Genomic DNA, 20,025 nt, shown 5'->3' on the forward strand with positions numbered 1-20,025 from the left:
GTGAGTTCTGCTATAGAAAAAGAAGTTGAAGAAGAGGAAGTGGTGTATGAACATAATAGTGTACATAATGAAGGCATAGAACGACATAAGCAAAGGGGTTTATGGAAGAAACATTTACAGAAATTGAGACTCATTCTATGATATTTGCAACTAAACAGATTGATTACCAGGAAGAAATAAGAAGAGGAAGAAGAACAACAACAACAACAACAACAACAAGAACCGAAAATGGGTCAATGTATAACGAGTTTACTGCTAGCCAATTTTTACCTATATATTACATTGTAAAAGATTAGACTCAAAACCTTTTTATCCAAATTAATTATATGTAGTTTGTATATTGAAGAACAAGCACATAATGATAATCTTGCTTCAGTTTCACGCACACACACAATCTCACACTAACTCAATCTCTCTCTCTCTCTCTTTTAAGAAACACACACACACACACACACACACACACAGAAAAAGAGATTTCACACAAAACAAACAAACCAAAAAAAAAATATCCAAGCCTAACCTAACCTAACCTCATCCCTCTCTTAAAAATTAAAACTCTTCTCTCCTCATCTTTAACATACTTTATTTACCACACACACATATATATATATATATATATATATATATATATAATTAGATATACATATATACATACATATACATTGAAATACACACCACGATCATGATTAGAACAATCAAACCAAAGAATGCTCGCTCAAAGAGAGCGTTAGCCAAGAAAGAGGCCAAGCTTGTGGAAAACACCAAATCAGCACTCTTTGTGCCGGGAGCAACTGGAAACAAATTACTCCACGATGCTATGTGTGACCTTATGGCCCTCAAAAAACCATTTGCCAAAAAATTTACCAAAAAGAACGCCATCAGACCATTTGAAGATGCCTCGGAAGTAGAGTTCTTTGCAGAACGTAACGACTCTTCTTTATTGGTTTTTTCTTCCCACAACAAGAAAAGACCAAATACATTGATTTTCACTCGTTTTTTCAACCATAAAGTATACGACATGCTAGAGTTACTGATAATGGGCCAACCAAAACTTATTCAAGATTTTAAAAAACTCACATTTACAATCGGACTCAAACCAATGTTTGTATTCAACGGACCATCATTCGATAGTCACCCAGTTTACCAACACATTAAATCATTATTCTTGGATTTCTACAGAGGAGAGGAAACAGACTTGCAAGATGTCGCCGGCTTACAATACGTCATTGCCCTTTCTACAGGTGAGATTGAAGACTTGAATAACGACAAGAACTTGCCACCTTTGAACTTTAGAGTATACAGATTAAAGACATACAAATCTGGTCAAAAATTACCCCGTGTTGAACTCGAAGAAATTGGACCAAGATTCGATTTCAAGATTGGAAGAAGAACAGAACCTGCACCAGAAGTAGAGAAGGAAGCACACAGAAAACCTAAACAGTTGGAAGCTAAAGAAAAGAAGAATGTCACAACTGATTTCATGGGTGATAAGGTGGCCCAAGTACATGTTGGTAAGCAGGATTTGAGCAAGTTGCAAACAAGAAAGATGAAAGGTTTAAAAGAAAAATACGATCAGGAGAGTGAAGAAGAGGATGTGTATGTATCTGATGAGGAGTATTTTGCTGATGAAGTAGAAGAGCCGAGCTCAAAAAAGAGAAAAGTATAGCTTTTGAGGTAAATCCTTTTTATAGAGTAATAAATCGGAATCCAAAAAGAAAAACATTAAAGGAAAAAAATAAAAAGAAAAGAAAAGAGATTATAACGATACAATCTTTTTGAAAACAGACTTTGAAGAAATATGTTGATGTAAAGGAGAAGATAGATATTATTTGCGTATGGAAAAATGGCATCGAGAGATGCACGCTGTTTACTATTTGCAAAACAAAGCAAACACATGGTAGCGATATAAATAAAATACATGAAGAAACTTTCCATCGATTCTCTTTCTAAATATCTTTCTTTTCTGTTTACCCTAGACAACGTTCGATTAAACATCAATTTTAAAAAAAAAAAAGAATAATTCAACAATCACCAATTCACATATTCAATATCATTCATTTTTCTCCAAGATTTAACTTTATCCCTGTTTTTTTTGCATCCAACCCCTCTTTTTTTCATTTTTAATTTTTCTTCAGTATTTCATTTTATTTTCATTTTTATTTTTTTACTTACCTTCTGCCACTCCAATCCAAAATGACTTCCATATTTAAGCCTCGGCGAAATGTGGAATTGCCTCAAGATGTAGGCACCACACCCACCACGACTTCATCAAATGTTTTACCGGCAGTCTCAGTTAATACTTCTGCATCAGCAGTAGTAGCTACAAAGAATAAATTCTACTGTGTCTCGAAACTCCCCGGTATACCATCAAGCTTTGAACAAAGCCATTCCTTCATCAATGCGTACTCGGACTCAGAGTCCAATTACTCACTTGTGATAGGCAATGATTCCATATACGTGTGGCCATATAGATCAGCTGATACCACACCATTCTCAATCCATTTTCCGCTTGATAAGTCGCGATTCCAGTTACCAATGGCAATCTTGACAAGACCGTCAAGTGGTACTGGACAGGATCCCGGTCTAGTCATCTTGGATTCTGTTAGTGGACTAGTGAAGTTCTATGAAAGTGTACAACACGCGCCTACATTAGGCTTAATCAATGACAAGTCATTGGAATTAACAGTCAATCTATACCGTGGAGAATATATTACCATGGCAGAAAATGTCGAACCTGCTGGGATAGTTGTTGCCACATCACTACAAAGATGCATTGTGATTTCATTGAGAGACTTTAAAAGTAAACCCCATCTTTCAACATTGGAGATACTAAATCCTTCAAGCGGCATCTTGGCCAAGTTTTTCAAACATACTGAAAGCGAAATTGTGGCAATTAGATCAGGCGAAATAAAAGACCATGGCACAGTACAGCAAATCTTGATTTTGGATAGCGAGGGAACTTTTTACTCAGTGTGCTATAATTTGCTCTCTGCCAATGCAGCACCATATGTCGACAAGAAAAACTCGTTTAAACAAAATTTATACACTGATGTCACATTGACTGGTCCCAGTACATCTGCAAAGTATTTGGATGTGTGGCCATTAAAAGAGTCAAACTATTACTTGGTTCTCTGTCGCATTGACGGAAAACTCTTACTTGCGACGTTTGGTGCAGATCATTCAGGAGTCTTATTTTATGGATCACATCATTTGAAAAGTGCCGAAGAGGCGGAAAAGTCGGAAGCGTTGAAGAATGGGAAAAATGTCTCCATTCCGAAATTATTTTTGCCAAAGCCAGGAAAGACCGCATTTGTCATATCTGGAACGTCCATAATTATGACCGATATCAATAATATGTATGTAGAGTCAAGACAATCATTTTCGTACCATAGACCACGTTGGGAAGATATCGTTCAACTTCAACCAACAACCGCAATCATCGGGTACGGATACGAGGATCAATCTAATATTACCAACCCAGCAATCATCTTGATAACCAAGGAATTCGGTGTTTTGAGATGCGAAAGGTTTGCAAAGGAAACGACAGCAGAAGAAATCAGTGATCCTGTAGTGCTAGTCAAATCTCACATTGAACAAGCAGTTTTCTATTCAGAGTCTAGTGAAATCGATTTTAGTTTGAGTCATTATCAAAGCTTTGATGAAGAAACTATCAAGCTTGCCGTCAACAAGATTGTTGATGAGGTGATAAACTCAACATCACCGTATCTTCCCGCAACACTTCCTTCAACAACAGATTTACTCGAACTTAAAGTAAAACTACTCAAAGTTCTCACCCTGTATTGCGACAAGAATTTTCCAACACTCAATCTCATTCCTCACATTGAAGCAAAATTGGAGAAAGCTAGCAGTTTATTGAATCTATCAAAATATTTAAATGCCAATCCTAGTTACAAAGAAGAGTTTGAAAAAGCGACAAAGGATAACAGGAATGAGGGAAACACTCAATTGACCTTGACACAAAATATTGACGATGCAGGCTTTATACTTGCAAAGTTTTTCAAGGTATTGTTCAAAGACAATTATTCCCTCGCGGCAGTGATTGTTGCAACTTTGTACAACGGGGTGTATTCAGCCCACCAGTCAAATGAAGGTAACAATGCAATTACAAGTGTAAGTACGTCATCATGGCTATACGAAAAATCCAGTCTCCTTCAAGATACTGAGCAATATTTTATTCACGAATTTGCTGATGGTAAAAGTCAAGAAAGACAAAATGCTTGCTACATTGTGCAAATGCTTTACCACTTTACTACTAGTCGTGTAATATACTTGAAAGATACTGGAGACTTGGAGAAGACGGAAACAGTGCAAAACTGGTTTAATCTGCGGAAACCTCACTGGATGTCAGTCTTGTTAAAACTAGACTTGAATGAGGAGGCAACCCAGATCGCTGAACAATATCATGATTTTGAAGCACTTGCTCGCATACTTGACTCAGCAAGAGAGTTTAAACTGGCACTGGTTGAGCAGCTCCCATATGCTCGATATTTCAATCAGTACGGGTATCCTTTTGCAGCCAGTGTATATTTGCACTATATTAAGGAGGATAAGATCCAGGACCTTCTTTTGCAATTTACAAACTATAAGAGTTTCTTGTACAGATTTTTTGATGAGAATCCAAAGCAAACAGCAAGTATTTCTTGGGTGAGATATTTGTTAGATAACGAATATGCAAGGGCATCAAATGCACTTGATACAGCAATTGATTCTCCCAACGATCAAACAATCGATAATCAACTTACACAACTATCGGTTTTGAAGTTGCTGACAGTTTCAGCTATAGCTGCAGGCTCAGCTGAAACTGTAAATTCAAATTTATCGACCATTAACAAAGAGATATTGAAGCTACAAACTCAAGTATTCTTGAGAGATGCAATTGCAAACAACGGATCAATTGAAGCTATAAGTGAGACATATTTCATGAATCATTACGTCAGTGCAAGCGTCGACAAGGAAGCTGCAAGACTGGCCGTGGGCGGTACAAATTTCGAATTATTCGTAAAGAATAAGCCATTGGCAATCCCTACTATTATTGATTTGTTAACAATCATTCTGCCCCAACTATTGAATAACCTTGGATACTTGTATGCCTTGAAGATTACCAAAACAGTGAACGATGAGAAATTGAACGAATATCTCGTATTGGTGACGTTGCTTAGATTGCTAACCATAGCAGTGGATAGTAAAAAAATCACCCATCAGAAGGGGAAGAACCTGGAGGAAGCATTTAAGAGACAAGTACAGGAAAGTATACTATACAAAACACTTGAATCGCATCCCGATACCATCCCATATCTTGATAAACTTTTGAACAATTTGCTGTTGGCCAAAGAGTATAATGATCAATATAGTTCAAAAACGTTGAATGATGAATTGCTTGAGGAGTTGAAGCGATTGCTTAAAAATAAAGGTTTCAAACAATGGGTTGAGGTTACTAAAGAGCAAGCTAAGATCACCATTATGGAATTTGCACATTAAATATTCATAAATGAATTAGATCTGGTGAAGAAGGTGATTGGCTCTGTTTCAATTGATTAATTAAATTTTTCTTTTTTTCTTTCATTTTATGTTTTTTTGTCGTTTCTTTATTTTTGAGTAATCCTCTTCAATTTTCATGAATATTATCTTCATTCTCTTCTTCGACGTCTTTTTCATTTGATTTTGCCTCTCCAAAATCCCGTTCCTGTTCCAATTTAATTCGAACAAGAGGCTCTGGGTACTGTACAATTTCCTTCAGTTTCAGTTTCACTTTCTCGCCGTCTTTACCCTCGACTTCCATTTCCTCCTTTTCTTCTTCATTAGCTGCATTTTCATTCACCAGCCGCATCAAGCCAATAGATGCCAATGAAATGGATTGAATTACGTTTTGCCAATTAGCAACAATAGATGCAATACTAGCTGTGCCGCCTTTCATGCGACCAAGGTCCTCGCCTATATTCTCAAGTTCATTGACCAAATCGTCAGCTAACGAGCGAAACTCTCGAAGCTGATCGAGGTTACTTCGTTTTTCAGCAATCTTTTGATATATAGCAGTATTCAGTTTCAGCATGATGATTGAAGGGCTAGTGCTTCAAGAAGTTTTGATGTAGGTGGGTGTATACAATGTTATCCTTAGAGGAGCAAGAAGAGGTAATTGGTAAAGTTGAAGAGGACGCGACATGTAGTGTTTTTTTTTTTCTTTCCATATTTTATTTTATTTTATTTTCCTTTTTTTGTTCTCTGTCTTTTTGTTCCTTTGTTTTTTTTTTTTTTTTTTTTAGTTTCTTTGTTTCTTTGTTCTTTGTACAATACGCATTTTGTTTACATTTCGGCAACCAAAAGGTGATGCTTTCCTTTTAACGTTGTTTGAGCCCTCTCCCCCCACCTTCAGCAATAAGAAGATATCAAACAGCTTAACATAGAAATGGCACGAAAAGCAGATACACCTTCTGAAGGGAGAAGGATTACTCAATTTTCAACGACTTCGCCAAACACTTCGATAATCGAAAGCGATCCACTGTCTGAGACAATCGAGCAGCTTAATCAGCAGATTGAGCAGAATAAGGTATTGAAGAAACGCAATGGGATATTCTCAGCCAAGATTTCCGAGCTTGAAGACCAGATCCGAAGTAAGGATGAAGAGTTGGCAGTGTTGAAGCATAGAGCCCAGATGGAGAAGATCTTTAAGGCTATGGAGGAAAGCGTACTCTTAAATATTACCACAACATTAACGCGATTGCAGGATTTACGAACCGATAATGGTCTTCCTCGTAATAAGCAGTTTGATAAGGTGATTGATTTGATAAACTTTAAACACCAGCCGACAGAAGTTCAGCATTCAAACAATAGGAATACAAACAGGTTGATAGAAGTCAGGGAAAATTCACACAAGGAAAAACTACACAAAGAAAAGCAGCAGAAGGAAAAATTGCACGAGGAAAAGAACAGTTCACATATCAATAGAAAGAGCACCTCTGATATTCCCATATTTTTTAGGAAAGGTCGAACTGAAACTTTAATGAGTGAAAGGCTACAGAGTTTGATGGCTCAGCTGGACTCTGAAGAGGATGAGGACATGATTATTCATCTGTTAGCTTCATGCGCAAACGAAAGCAATAACAACGCTAGAAAAAACGAGAACGACGACGAGGAGGAGGAGGAGGAGGAGGAGGAGGAGGAGGAGGAGGAGGAGGAGGAGGAGGAGGAGGAGGAGGAGGAGGAAGAGGATGAAGTAAAAGAAGAAGGAGTAGAAAAAGTATCGGATAAAGAATTTAGACATATCTTTGAAAATAGATCAGAATTGGTGAGCTCATGGTTAGAAAAAAATGAAAACCTGACAAACGAGGAGGCCGAGGAGGAGATTGAGAAAAAAGAGAAGCAGGGTGATATTTATTACAAGGACCAGTCTTTCCAATTACCAAACTATATTGCTAATAAAACATCTAATGAAACTAACAGAAGAGCCATATCTTCTCCAGAGCCCAAAGATCTGGTAAATTCTGTGCTGCAACCGATAACTCCTGAAAACAAACCAACACAGGAGCAACCAAAGCAACCAAAGCAAACGAAGCAAACGAATCAAACGAATAACGAAGATGCTGTAAATGAAAAAGGTATACAGCAAGAAGATCTTGAACTGAAAGAGGAAACAAAGGAAGGTATTCCAGTTGCTCAAGACAAACCTACGCAACGATACACTAGGGCAAAAAAGGAGGTTAATTACAAGCCGTTATCAATAAATGCCAAGATCCGAAGAGATTCTATTCATATGAAAGATGCCGTTGGCGAAGGTGTATTGTACCATGCTGCTGAACCGAAACAAGCATGCAACAAAAAACGCCAGCCTTTAAGAAATGTTACTAATACTCAGCAACAGGATCAGTCTTTGTCGAAACAAGTGAGTAAGAAAAGGCCAAAGAAAATCGACAATGGTGAATTATCTATTTTCGATTTCAATTTAGAAGAAACACGTACTACTCGGAGATCAAAGCGGCAAAAGAGCTGAACAGAAGTCATAAAAAAGGAAATAAAGAAAAGAAGAAACCTACTACAACAAGAACGAAAACCAAGAGTGTGGGAGTCTAGTAATTCTAATATCTTATTTTACTATATATTTTTTTACTGACACGTTCAATAAAAGCAGTGATTTACTTGAATGAAAGCAAACTACACGCTCATTTTCATCTTTATAGCTGGGTAAGGTTCGTATCCAACAATCTCAAAATCTTCAAACTTGAAATCGTCAATGTTTTTAATTTCCTCTCTCCTATCTTCTTTGATGACCAATTTGGGAAACTGTTTTGGGGTTCTTGTAAATTGTTCTTGTAAAGCTTCGACATGGTCCAAGTAGACATGAGCATCACCCAATGTATGTATAAACTCACCGCAATCCATGTCGACGACATGTGCAATCATCTTGGTAAGTAATGCATAAGAGGCAATATTGAACGGCACCCCTAAGCCCATGTCACATGATCTCTGATACAATAAACATGATAGTTTGGGTCGACTTTTCTCACTATTTTGTTCGTCGTTTTTGTTCGAAGGGAAATTGACGTAAAATTGGCAAAAAACGTGACATGGAGGTAATGCCATTTTGGCGAAATCAGGTGGGTTCCATGCTGACATAATGATTCGTCTATCATAAGGGTTGGTTTTCAACTTTTTTATAACGTCCTGTAGCTGGTCAAAACCTTGTCCGGTATAATCTGCATCGCAATCTTTATATTCAGCCCCAAAGTGTCTCCATTGGAATCCATAAACTGGGCCAAGATCGCCTTCTCTTCGGTGTGTAAGGCCGAGTTTATCCAAAAACTCACGCAGCCCATTCCCCTCCCATATCTTGACACCTTTATCACTCAAGATCTTGGCGTCGGTAGATCCGGCTATGAACCAGAGCAATTCGTGAATGATTCCTTTCGAAAATACTCTTTTGGTTGTGAGTAAGGGAAAAGTGTCATTTGACAAGTCAAAGCGTAGTTGTGGTGGAGCAAATAGTGATTTTGTTCCAGTACCTGTCCTATCTGGACGGTGTTCACCTTCATTGATGATTCTTTCGCACAAGTCCAAATAAGCTTGCTCTGCTGGATTAGGAGATACCGTCATATTTGAAATAGTTGTAGTTGTAGTTGTGGTTGTGGTTTGTACAGAACGATGTAATATTTGAGAATCTGTATACTGTAGGGGTGTAAGACTATGTTGGGAACGCGTGTGTGGGGGGGGGGGGGGAAGGGGTTGGAGAACTCAATGTTTTGTATTTAAATGTGAATTAGAATGTGGATGCGATTGGGTTTAGCATTTGTATTTGCTTCGCGACTGTCCTTTCCTTTTCTATTTTTTTTTTTTTTTTTAAATTATTCAAAATATATTTACTTGTGGAAGAAATATTTGTTCAACACGACGCGTCGCACCCTAGAATCGGGAGTGCGCTTAAGTCAAGTATTTGAATCTGAGCCATTTCAATCACAACCAATATTAAAGCGAGGACTAGCAAATCTATATTGGCTAGAGAATCATAGAATATAACAAAGAGAATTAAATCCAATATTAAAATATAATAGACAATCAAATATTATTCAATTGATTTGACCTATATAAAACTAAAATTTATAATTGACGAAAATAAAGAATTATCAAATCAAAAAACCATTTCCCCACTGGGATCACGTGTCTTCTTCATTGATCTTTATTTTTTTTTTTGTTCTCCTTCGATTACTAAAATCTTGGTAGCATCATCAAATCCAAAATTTGCAACGTCAAGCCGCAATTGATTATTTAGATTCACCAAAGACTGCATCAGAAGCCTTTTGGGTCCAAGACTTGTCCTTGTCTGATTGACCTTTACCAGCAAAGTCATCAACCTTTCCAGCAACAGTATCCTTCAAGCTCTCACCTGTAGATTTTTGAGAATCTGGCTTAACAGCTGATTCAACTTTGTCTCCGATGTTTTGTCTTCCTAAGTCTGACATTATGAATTTGTATTAATATATGTTTAGTTTTGTATTATTTAATAATGGTTAGAAAATGAAAAGAAAAGAAAAGGAAGAAGCAGAAGAGGAATCAGTTGGAAATGAAGGAGATTAAATGGCCCTTTTATACTGTAGATTTCTTCATCAATCCCATGACGTTGAGGACCTAATAAAGTAGCAAGCAATAAAAGATATATCACAAGCTCTCCATATATCCCTTACAATAAATGAGAACAGTGACCTCATTTCACTTTTACTTTTGCCTTTGCTTCTAGCTTTGCCCCTCCAGCTAAATATTACCCCTCCACTATTCCCTCCCCTATTTTAGAGATCAGCCATTCCAGTATACTGTGGCAGCTGCTACTACTAACAATATTACCACTACAGCTACCACTAGCACTACCCCTACAACTACCACTACCACTACCACTACGATTACTACTACCACTACGGATGCATTCAGGGGTAAACTTGTGAATTTGTCCTTCCCAAAATGGATTAGGTGTAAGCTTTTGTCCAATGTTTGTCCCATACCTGTCCAATTTCCTACCTGTCTCTAGCTGTATTTGCCTGACTTCACATGTCCCGTACTTGTTTTCCCACTTGTATAACCTGTTCTGGAATGTCAAATAAATAAATTTAAAAAAAAAAAGTTTGATTGCGGAAATGTACCAAAATGTACCTAAAAGTTCCACAGTTGCTATTTTGGGCGAGAACACGCCTTTTCTAACACACACACACACAAAAAATCACAAATTCTCAATCTTCCACTTTACCATATGGTTGCTATTTGTTGTTTGTAGTTTGCTGTTTGCCAGTGGAAAAAGACAAAATTACTGTATAAATGCCTCTACAACGATACTGCACTTGCCTTTATCCAGTAAGTTACATTCGGACGCTCATCATTTTTTTATTTATTTATTTATTTATTTATTTAAGAGAACAATAACTGTGTTTGAGAATAGATTAATTGTTGTTTATTTTCATTATTTTATATATGTATATATTTGTTGTGATTCTAATCGTCAAAATGTTGCTTTGGTGTGGGGTAATGAAGAAGTCCCAGGTATGTGTGTAAGATGTGTTTTAGGGTGGCAATAGTTCTTGTTGATTGGTAGAATGTGACAGGAATGTCATGAAGTCAATACTATATACAAGTACATAGTAGACTAATATGACACCAAGCCCCTCTCGACTACACACAAGCTACTTGTGAGGACCAATTGACCACAAGCAAACAAATCACATACGAGGAAATAGCAACAAACAGCAAGGACCAATGCAAAAAAAATATATATATATAAAAAAGGAAACAAGGCACTAAGTGATAGCTACTAGTCAATAGTTATTTTTAACTCCAGAGGGCGACCAGAGATCACACGATTAATTGTTTTGATTCAATCCCCGTGAATCTCAACATTGAGCTCTAGCACAACAAATACGTAAAACTTGACTTCATTTTATTACTGACTTTCTTAAACCTTTATTCACATGCTATATTTGTAGCCACGAAAAGTACTTGAACCACCTGGGTTCAACTAGCACACACTTTGATTCAGCAATTAGCAATGGAGACTCTTTTTTCGACAAGGGCAACGTCTCCAAATAACCTTCAATTACAACTTTACGACCTTTAGACTCTTTTACTCTTGCATGCAAGACCACAGTGCTTCGTGGCGGAGCTTGGTTTTTGAAATCAATCAGTAAACTCGCTGTTACCCCCTTTTTTGATGGCAATAATGGGAAACCCGCAGAGCACAAACCCTCATCCAATATTGTAGATACAACACCATTATGGATTTGGCCATCTTGGCTGATTAGCTTATCTCCAAGATGATAAAAACTAGTCAATTCACCCGTCTTTTCATTAATAAACACCATTGGATCTATCTCCATCAAACTAGGACCAAATAGTAGCCCAGTATTGACATAATTGCTGTGATGTTGCTCCGGAAACGCTTTACTTGACGTGTAGTGCTTGATTTCAGGATCAGATACCAATTTCTTATACTCATCTGTCGATTCAATCTGTTGGATGACCTGGTCATTGATATGAATTAACTTCTTCTCAGTCTTAAACTGACCTTTACGCCACTCTTTGGGAAAAGCAGCAATGCCAATACCAAACGCTAGAAGAGGTATAGTTTTCCTTACAGTCCCACGAAACATCTCGTATTAATAACTCTTTCTTTTTTTTTTTTTTTTTTTTTTTCAAAAAAAAAGACAACAGGCGTTGGTTTAACTCTCCCACCTATTCTAAATCTGGTACGCTGAATACAAACACTGACACTTGTTTTTCGCAGGGTTGGGGTTTATAATTTCTTTCTTTTGATAAAAAGATAAATTGTAACACAAAGACTAAATATTGGTAGCAGAATCTTTCTCAGTGCGAAATACAAAGAGAAGGACAGAATGCGAGAGAGAGAGGAAGAGAGAGAAAGAGGAAGAGATGAGATACGGAAAATATCTTGATCTTTTCAGGTGAATAAATATTACCATCAACTACATAACTTCGGCTACTACAACAATGGGTAACAAGAATAAAGGTGCCAAGCGTCAGTTGGAAAATGCTGTATCAGAGCAGAACACGTTAAAGAGATCCAAACAAAACAACGGCAGTAAAAAATTACCTTCACCACCATCAGAAGATGAGATTGTTCTGGAAGAAAACAGTGAAGTCTCGAGCGAGGATGATTTATCAATAAGTGAGGGAGGCGATGATGATGATGATGACGAGGATGATGAGGAAGATGACGAGCTTGATGAGCTTGACGACCTCGATGATAATGAGGCCGAAGGGAGGGATGACGACGAAGACGAGGACGAGGACAACGACAAGGATTCTGAAGATAACGACAAGCCAGTTGACCCAAATAAAAAAACATCAAAAGAACAGCATTCGGAACAAAGAAAATTACTTGGAGAAAGAAAGCTACAAAGAAAAGCAGGTGCACAAGTGCAGGAAATCAAGAGAATTTGGGAGAAATTGAGAGTCACAAAACCTGCGCCCACCAAACAACAACGTGATAAATTGTGTGACGAGATGTGGGAATTATCCGAAGATGTCATCAACGACTTGGTCTTGAAACACGATGCCTCAAGAGTTGTACAAACCTTGATCAAATACTCATCAAAGGAAAGAAGAGACAAAATCGTTAATGCATTGAAAGGTTCTTTTTACCAATTGGCAACTTCGGCATACGGAAAGTACTTACTCATTAAGATATTACACTATGGATCAAAGGAGTCTAGAGCCTTGGTGGTAAATGAATTACATGGTAAATTAAGAAAATTAATGAGACACAGAGAAGGTGCTTACGTTGTCGAGGATCTCTTTGTTCTTTATTCAACTGCGGAACAGAAGCAACAGATGATTAGAGAATTCTGGGGTAGTGAATATGCCGTATTCAAGGAATCAGGAAAGGGTAAAACCGTACTTGAAGTCACAAACGAATCTTCTGAGAAGAAACAGTTAATTATGCACAACTTGTTTGGTACCATCAAAGCATCTGTAGAGAAAGGATCCACCGGGTTTCAAATCTTGCATGCTGCTATGAAGGAATATGTCACAATCTTAGCTGCCGATCTTGACACAAATGACTCAGCAATAAGAGAATTCATCGACCTTTTGAGTGAACAATTTGCCGAGTTGGTTCACACACAAGAAGGTTCCGAAGTTGCATGCACTTTATTAGCTATGGCCAATGCAAAAGAGAGGAAAGGGTTAGTCAAATCGTTAAAGACACATCAAAATGAGCTTATCAAAAACGAGTACGGAAACTTGGTGCTTATTGCGCTTTTCATGACAGTTGACGATACTGTGCTTACTTATAAATCATTTGGAGGTGAAATGTTCACTCCAGAGTTATTGCCTGAGTTGATACAAGATAAATTCTCGAGAAGACCCATTCTTTACATATTGAAAGGGTTGGATGGAAGATATTTCGCTCCAAATGTTAAACAGTCTTTGCTGAGGTATGAAGAGTTGGCATATAAGAAGACTTCAAAGAAGGATAAAAAAGTAAAGCGAAATGAATTGCTTAACAAATCCATAGAGCCAATTTACAAGGCATTACAGCCATCGTTGGAAGATTCAGCTCTTGCTTCCCTTTTGTCGAATAATATGGCTGCGCAATTTATTTCAGAGCTTATTTTGACTACTACAGAGAATGAAAAAGTGAACACCGAATTGAGACCTGAATTGCTCAAAGCAATCATCAAGAATGCTATACAAGGGGATGTCTTGGAGGATTATCATTTGCTCAATAAAGCACGTTTTACCACTAGGCTTATCAAAGCACTCGTCCAGGGTAGTGAATACAAGTTTGATAATGATACCAAGAAAGTAGTTGAAGTTGAAGATTCTGTTAATATCCCAGGAACTGGAGCACAGTTTGCCGAGGAAATAGCCGATGTAATTGTTCAAAGTGGCAAGAGCGCAGAATGGACAAGTGGACAACCAGCATTTGTTTTTGTTTCTGTGCTTGAAGTTTTGCTCTTGGCAAAGTCTAAGCATGCCGAAGCGTTGAAAAAGGAATTGAAGAAGCACAAGAAGAAAATGCTGAAAGAAGAGGACAAAGGTTCAAAGCTTCTTTTGGAATTTATTTAAAAAATTAAGCTAATATTTCATAATTTATTTAGTTTCCATTCTAGAACATTGTTTCATCTGCTTCCATCTCTTCCTCTTCACTATAATCGTCGTCATCATTTTCACTCAGTTCAGCGGAGTATTCACTTTTCTCAAATATTGACAGGCGATGGCTTAATCTTCTTTCAAGTTTACTGAATGATTGTGACTTTTCTGGTAAATATGGATTTGAACTGTTGTCATCGTCATCTCCATCGTCATCTCCATCGTCATCACTTTTTATGGAGTTTAAGCTTTGTATATCCTCTTCATCAGAAATTTGTGCCATATTGTTCTCAGAATCTCCTTCATTTTCAACATCCTCTTGCTCTACAACAATTGCATCTACATCAATAGCTTTTTCGTCTGCTTCAAATTCCTGGAACCACTCTAGTTTACTATCGCACCTTAAACAAGATACACTGTCTCCGCTAGATTTGATAATGTTAAATTGGGTTGCGATACATACATAGCAGTAAACGTGACCACAGTTGGTTATGCAAGGATTTGTCACAGGTCCAGCAGTGGCAAATACTCTCCCTCCCGAACGCGACGCCTTGTCATTGTTGTCGTGACAAATAGCGCACTCCAGTAATGGTAGATTCCGGTACCGAGTGAATTTGCTGTTTGACGATGAAGAGGACATGTTGCCACTACTTTTTTGGCCCTCAACAGCGTTTCCACGGATCCCTTTACTCAAAAGCTTGCCCATGGTGCTTCTAAGCTTGCGCACTTGCAAAAGCGGAAGAAGAAAGACCAAGAACTCCGTCATAACATTCCACACTAGTTGTCTATTTTGAAACTCATAGTTGACATTACTCCCATTAAATTTTAACAAGTCTGATATCAAAGGCGTTTCAGTGATGCCAAATAGTCTATGAACAATTGATGAGTATTTACCATTTACAAGAAACATGGTAAAATTTATCAAATTGGCAATTTTGAGTACATCATCTATTTTTGTCAAGACCTTGTTCCGATTGTTGACTACAAAGCTTTTAAACTTGTATCTTATTGAGTCGTAGTCTCCAGAAGCTTCTGCCTCAATTTCATTTTCATCCATTTGGTATAGAAGCGTTTCAACCCTCTTGTATAGGTATGTACCTACAACCACTGCTAGAAGGAGCCCTTTTTTATTCAAGCCTATAACTTGCCCATTCTTGACGTTAGTGAGTTTCAAATTTTGCAAAGACGACCCATAAGAAGCTTCAGATTTCCATACAGTTAATTTGAATATCAACAAGTTCAAAAGCAAGGAGTACAACTCAGGATGTTTGCTATAAGACAAATGACTCGCATAGGAGTTGGTTCCGCTAGTTTCATGAAGCTGGAAAATAGATTTCACTTGGTCTTTTAACAATGAGAATAGCTCTGTGTCTAAAATCCCTGCATCAAGCTGGGAAACTCTTGAAGACGGGTATGAAATGGGATTCATCAGATGTGGTTTTTGATATTGTTACTAAAGTAGTACGTGTGAAGAAGATACCGAGGAATCGAAAATGTGTTAGTTTCTCCACATTTCTACATTACAAAAGTTTTTTGCGCGAGGGGGGGGGAGTAGCGGGTGAGGAAGCGCACCTAAAATAAAAAAAAAAATAAATCGAGAAAAGAGAAGAAGAAGAAATAAAAAAAAAAAAAAAAAAAAAATTAAGAATAAAAAAGATAACATGGAGAAAAAAGTTGATGAATTGCAAAAAATAAAGAAATTCTATCCGCATGTATTCCACTTACGATAAACTATAGCTTTTAAACCCCTGCTTTTATATACATTATGCACAATGGAAATATATCATAGTCAACTAGTGTGATTGAGTTGAGACCAAAAAACAAATCTCTTTAGCAACTTCATCTATTAAAATTGAACTTCTTCGCAGTGCAAGGTTATCCATTGCTTCTTTAATTGTAACATACAAGATTGAAAAGTCATTGTAGCGATTTTTTAAATCTCTTGAGTTAAAAGATACGATACATTTCAATATTTTTAAAAGCAGCAACTGCACCACGGGACTTTGAACATACAGTTCAAGTTTCTGTAAAATGTTTTTTAGCACTGTTGGCAGCAACATACTTCGTACTAAGTTGGTATTTGAACTCAATAGCTGTAGGTAAACATCCAAAACCGCTTCAACACTGGCTACTTTCGGTATGATAAAACCAGCGGTGAGACAATTGACAGAGGTTGTACCATTGATCCGGACATAATGAGGGTTGACTTTGCTCCAGTGTAATATAGACTCCAATGCATTCGATTGCCAATAAGGATCGAGAATAAGATTGTGGTACAAGCCAAGTATATCGTGCCTCTTCATATTTGCCCGAACGCTACTGTCACAATGTACAAGTTCGCACATAATGGGGAGAATAAATTGCCTAAACGGTAAATTCATCTGTGCCAAACTCTTCAAGTAGGGTAGCGTGCCCATATCAAGGAACTCACTCATGCGGTCATTATTCAAGTAAAGACAGTCATAAAGCACCGGGGCTATTAGGTTCATCACGTCTTTATATTTGGGTCTCAGTGGTCCGTACTGCTCAAGTAAACCAGCCAAAAATTCTAGAATGTCTGCTTTATACAATTCCTCTAGAATTTCAGGTATACATGACATCGATTTTAAGAATTTGAGAAGTGCAAGTTGTTGTTGGAAACTGATGTTTTGATATATCCGTATTACAAGTTTGAACATATCGGCACTTGCAATATGGGTCCTCACTTTGACTTCAGATTGGCTAAAGCACCTAACCACATCAATAATCTTTTGAATAGTGCGAGCGTTATTACTTGACTCGGAAATTTGCTGTTTTCTATTTTCCTTTTGGGTTAGCCGGTTGAGCAATACCAAGAACCAGAATAAAACATCATGCTTGGACAATATACGACAAAGATCTGATTTGGAGCGGCTCACATCGGTCATCAAGACGGCGTAGATAGAGTCTACCGCAGTGAGCTGGAACAGCGGTATATTATCGTAATCTTCTTCGACAAATTTTGAAACTAAGCGAAGACCGCCACACGAGACAAACATCGAGAGCGCTTGTTTTGAATCAATGAGACAGTTGATAAAGCGTGCAACCTGTAATCGTACTCTCACATCAAAGTTTGAGCTTCTGAAATGCGAAACAGCTGGTATTCCTCCTAAAAAACAAAAGTTTTCCAATTGGCCAATGTTGCTCTCAAATATAAAGTTGAGTATCGACAATGCGTGGTACCATAGTTGTTGCTGATCAGAAAGTTCTTGAGTCAATTGCAATAATTCAAGCAAATTTAAAACACCATGATCTCTAACAAATGCGTCATGCAGAAATGGGTACTTCTTGATAAGGTGTAACATTCGTCCTGTGATTTTCACAAGAGCAGCTGCGGTGGATGCTAGTGTAGATGCAGATGTTGACCAAAGTGTTGACCTAGATGTGTATTTGAATGGCGCTTTAGATGGTCCCGATTCTTGTTCGCCGCCTCCACCAATGCGTTCCAACTTTCGGCCGAGCTTAGTAACCAAGTATTCCATTTTGACCTGTATTTCGAGCTCGTTTGAATCAAAATCATGTACATCAATGTCTAAAAAGGGATCTTTATCCTTACTTTCGTCCCCGAAATTGGCCACAGCAAAGTCTTTAACAACTTTTGTGTTCATATCCAAATCGTTTAAAAGTATGTCATCGACATTTTCAGATTCTTGAAACTTGCTAAGCAAGTCGTTCTTTGATAAATTTGTACGATGTATTTGTGGTTTGATTTTTCCATCCCCTGCTTGTGCTTCTATTATTGCTACTTGATTGACACTTTGTTTCGCATTGCCTTGTTTGTTGTCAAAACTAGACAGGTTTATCAGATATGGTACTTTACTTTCTTGATGCTTTAAATTGTTCAAACTCAATTTCTTTTCTGTGCTTGCATTGTTATCCTGCAACAACCACTGATGGTTCAACAATAACTTGGCACTTATACGCAAATTTGGTTGTTTTTGGAAACATTCCAACAAAAAATCCCTTAAAGCTTGGGAAATACCTTTTGGTAATGGCGGATACTCGTCTGTTCCAATTGCGTGGAGGGCAGCCATAGGGTTCAAATCATGATATGGCGGATTTGTTGTTAGTAATTCAATTATAGTCGCTCCCAACGACCAAATATCAGAGGAAGTACATAAACCGTCTCCACCAAGTATTGTTTCGGGCGCCATCCAATTTGGAGTTCCAACTACTGTATGGTGCTGGGAATTCTCTCTCGCAGCGACTCCAAAGTCAGCCAATTTCACATCGTTTGAACTTGTCAAAAGCACATTACTTGCCTTAACATCTCTATGAACCACACCTTGGCTATGTAAATAAGCTAGCCCATGCAATATACCTTTGACATAGTATTTCACTTTCGCTTCAGAAAAACCTTTTCCTTTGCGCTTGTACAATTGTCTTAAAGACCCACCTTCGCAAAACTCCAATACTAAGTTGAATGTTGTTGAATTTTTAGCAAATCCATGGTATTTCACGATATTTGGGTGCTTTAATATCTTTAAAAGGTCTATTTCCCCCATTGCGGCAGATACATCTTGGCCCTGCTCTAGTCGTATTTGTTTTATCGCAACGACCTCCCCAGTTAGTTTGTTTCGTGCTCGATAAACGCTAGCAAAAGCCCCATTTCCAATCAATGGTCCTACCTCATAATTATGAAGCATTTCTCGATCATTGTGCAAGTTTGTATCATTCAGGTTAAACTGTGCCGGAGTCAAAGACACTCCAACTGAGGTTATTCGCTTCTTTGAGTTAGGGGTTATCAGTAGTAAGGGCTTTGGCGCATCTCTGTCCAAGGATGGTGGTTGGATTGGATCAAAACCAGAAACTTTTGATAAAACTTTTTTGGGACCTGGCGACAAACTGAAACTTGCATCATCTAGGGGATCTGGATGCTCAATAGTCAAATTATTTTCCGAGAGTCTAAGATGCAGCCTCTGAGTTTGTTTATTATGCGGCTTAGAATGCAGTAAAGAAGATGGAATGTTTTGTATTCTTGATATAGCTGGTTGAGTTTGTTGAAGTAGTGAGTTTTGGTTTTTCGAAAGAATAGGTGAAGCTTGGCCGGCATCTGGTTTCATACTCGCAAACCTGGAAAAAGAAAGCTCTTTGACTTCATTCCAATCCAACTCGCTTAAGCTATTTGACTCATCATGATTTTCCCGAAACTTTTCTATCAAAGCTGACTTTTTGTCGTAGTTTGATTTAGAGCCGGCTTGATCTCTCAGCACGGGTACCACAAAATCTCCAATATCATTCAATGGTGAGAAATGATGGACGGGTGTCTGCATATTACTTTGCTGCTATTTCCATCTCTAATAAAGAATGCACTTTATCGCTATTGTTGGAAATAAAGTTGAAAGAGGATGGAGAGTTATAGTATTGTACTTTTCTTGTTGTAGTAGTAAAAGTTACAGTTGTTGC

The 20,025-nt window shown here is 37.7% G+C and overlaps 10 protein-coding genes across 10 annotated transcripts; 4 read left to right on the top strand and 6 right to left on the bottom strand. All coding sequences in view use genetic code 12, as the record gives it.

Moving 5' to 3' along the window:
- Positions 1-682: 682 nt before the first annotated feature.
- RPF2 (rRNA-binding ribosome biosynthesis protein rpf2) lies at positions 683-1,666 on the top strand (the record flags this gene model as incomplete). The annotated part of the gene is made up of 1 exon (XM_001528056.2): positions 683-1,666. One exon carries the CDS (start codon positions 683-685, stop codon positions 1,664-1,666), a length of 984 nt encoding a protein of 327 aa, XP_001528106.2.
- A 527-nt stretch (positions 1,667-2,193) lies between these two features.
- On the top strand, positions 2,194-5,499 carry PVL30_000608 (uncharacterized protein; the record flags this gene model as incomplete). The annotated part of the gene is made up of 1 exon (XM_001528057.2): positions 2,194-5,499. One exon carries the CDS (start codon positions 2,194-2,196, stop codon positions 5,497-5,499), a length of 3,306 nt encoding a protein of 1,101 aa, XP_001528107.2.
- Positions 5,500-5,626: 127 nt separating this feature from the next.
- DAD2 (DASH complex subunit dad2) lies at positions 5,627-6,070 on the bottom strand (the record flags this gene model as incomplete). The annotated part of the gene is made up of 1 exon (XM_001528058.2): positions 5,627-6,070. One exon carries the CDS (start codon positions 6,068-6,070, stop codon positions 5,627-5,629), a length of 444 nt encoding a protein of 147 aa, XP_001528108.2.
- Positions 6,071-6,424: 354 nt separating this feature from the next.
- On the top strand, positions 6,425-8,005 carry PVL30_000610 (uncharacterized protein; the record flags this gene model as incomplete). The annotated part of the gene is made up of 1 exon (XM_001528059.2): positions 6,425-8,005. The coding sequence occupies one exon, from the start codon at positions 6,425-6,427 to the stop codon at positions 8,003-8,005; it is 1,581 nt and encodes a 526-aa protein (XP_001528109.2).
- Positions 8,006-8,166: 161 nt separating this feature from the next.
- TMP1 (Thymidylate synthase) lies at positions 8,167-9,105 on the bottom strand (the record flags this gene model as incomplete). Its single annotated transcript, XM_001528060.1, has 1 exon — positions 8,167-9,105. One exon carries the CDS (start codon positions 9,103-9,105, stop codon positions 8,167-8,169), a length of 939 nt encoding a protein of 312 aa, XP_001528110.2.
- A 665-nt stretch (positions 9,106-9,770) lies between these two features.
- Positions 9,771-10,747, bottom strand: WHS11 (White colony protein whs11; the record flags this gene model as incomplete). The annotated part of the gene is made up of 3 exons (XM_001528061.2): positions 9,771-9,961; positions 10,318-10,325; positions 10,740-10,747. 3 exons carry the CDS (start codon positions 10,745-10,747, stop codon positions 9,771-9,773), a joined length of 207 nt encoding a protein of 68 aa, XP_001528111.2.
- Positions 10,748-11,462: 715 nt separating this feature from the next.
- PVL30_000613 (uncharacterized protein) lies at positions 11,463-12,137 on the bottom strand (the record flags this gene model as incomplete). The annotated part of the gene is made up of 1 exon (XM_001528062.2): positions 11,463-12,137. One exon carries the CDS (start codon positions 12,135-12,137, stop codon positions 11,463-11,465), a length of 675 nt encoding a protein of 224 aa, XP_001528112.2.
- Positions 12,138-12,495: 358 nt separating this feature from the next.
- Positions 12,496-14,577, top strand: puf6 (Pumilio y domain member 6; the record flags this gene model as incomplete). The annotated part of the gene is made up of 1 exon (XM_001528063.2): positions 12,496-14,577. The coding sequence occupies one exon, from the start codon at positions 12,496-12,498 to the stop codon at positions 14,575-14,577; it is 2,082 nt and encodes a 693-aa protein (XP_001528113.2).
- Positions 14,578-14,617: 40 nt separating this feature from the next.
- PEX2 (peroxisome assembly protein (Peroxin-2)) lies at positions 14,618-16,030 on the bottom strand (the record flags this gene model as incomplete). The annotated part of the gene is made up of 1 exon (XM_001528064.2): positions 14,618-16,030. One exon carries the CDS (start codon positions 16,028-16,030, stop codon positions 14,618-14,620), a length of 1,413 nt encoding a protein of 470 aa, XP_001528114.2.
- A 364-nt stretch (positions 16,031-16,394) lies between these two features.
- CDC15 (Protein kinase of the Mitotic Exit Network) lies at positions 16,395-19,892 on the bottom strand (the record flags this gene model as incomplete). Its single annotated transcript, XM_001528065.1, has 1 exon — positions 16,395-19,892. One exon carries the CDS (start codon positions 19,890-19,892, stop codon positions 16,395-16,397), a length of 3,498 nt encoding a protein of 1,165 aa, XP_001528115.2.
- Between the last annotated feature and the right edge of the window lie 133 nt (positions 19,893-20,025).

This window comes from Lodderomyces elongisporus, chromosome 1 (assembly GCF_030384665.1).
Source record: "Lodderomyces elongisporus chromosome 1, complete sequence".
Taxonomy (NCBI): domain Eukaryota; kingdom Fungi; phylum Ascomycota; class Pichiomycetes; order Serinales; family Debaryomycetaceae; genus Lodderomyces; species Lodderomyces elongisporus.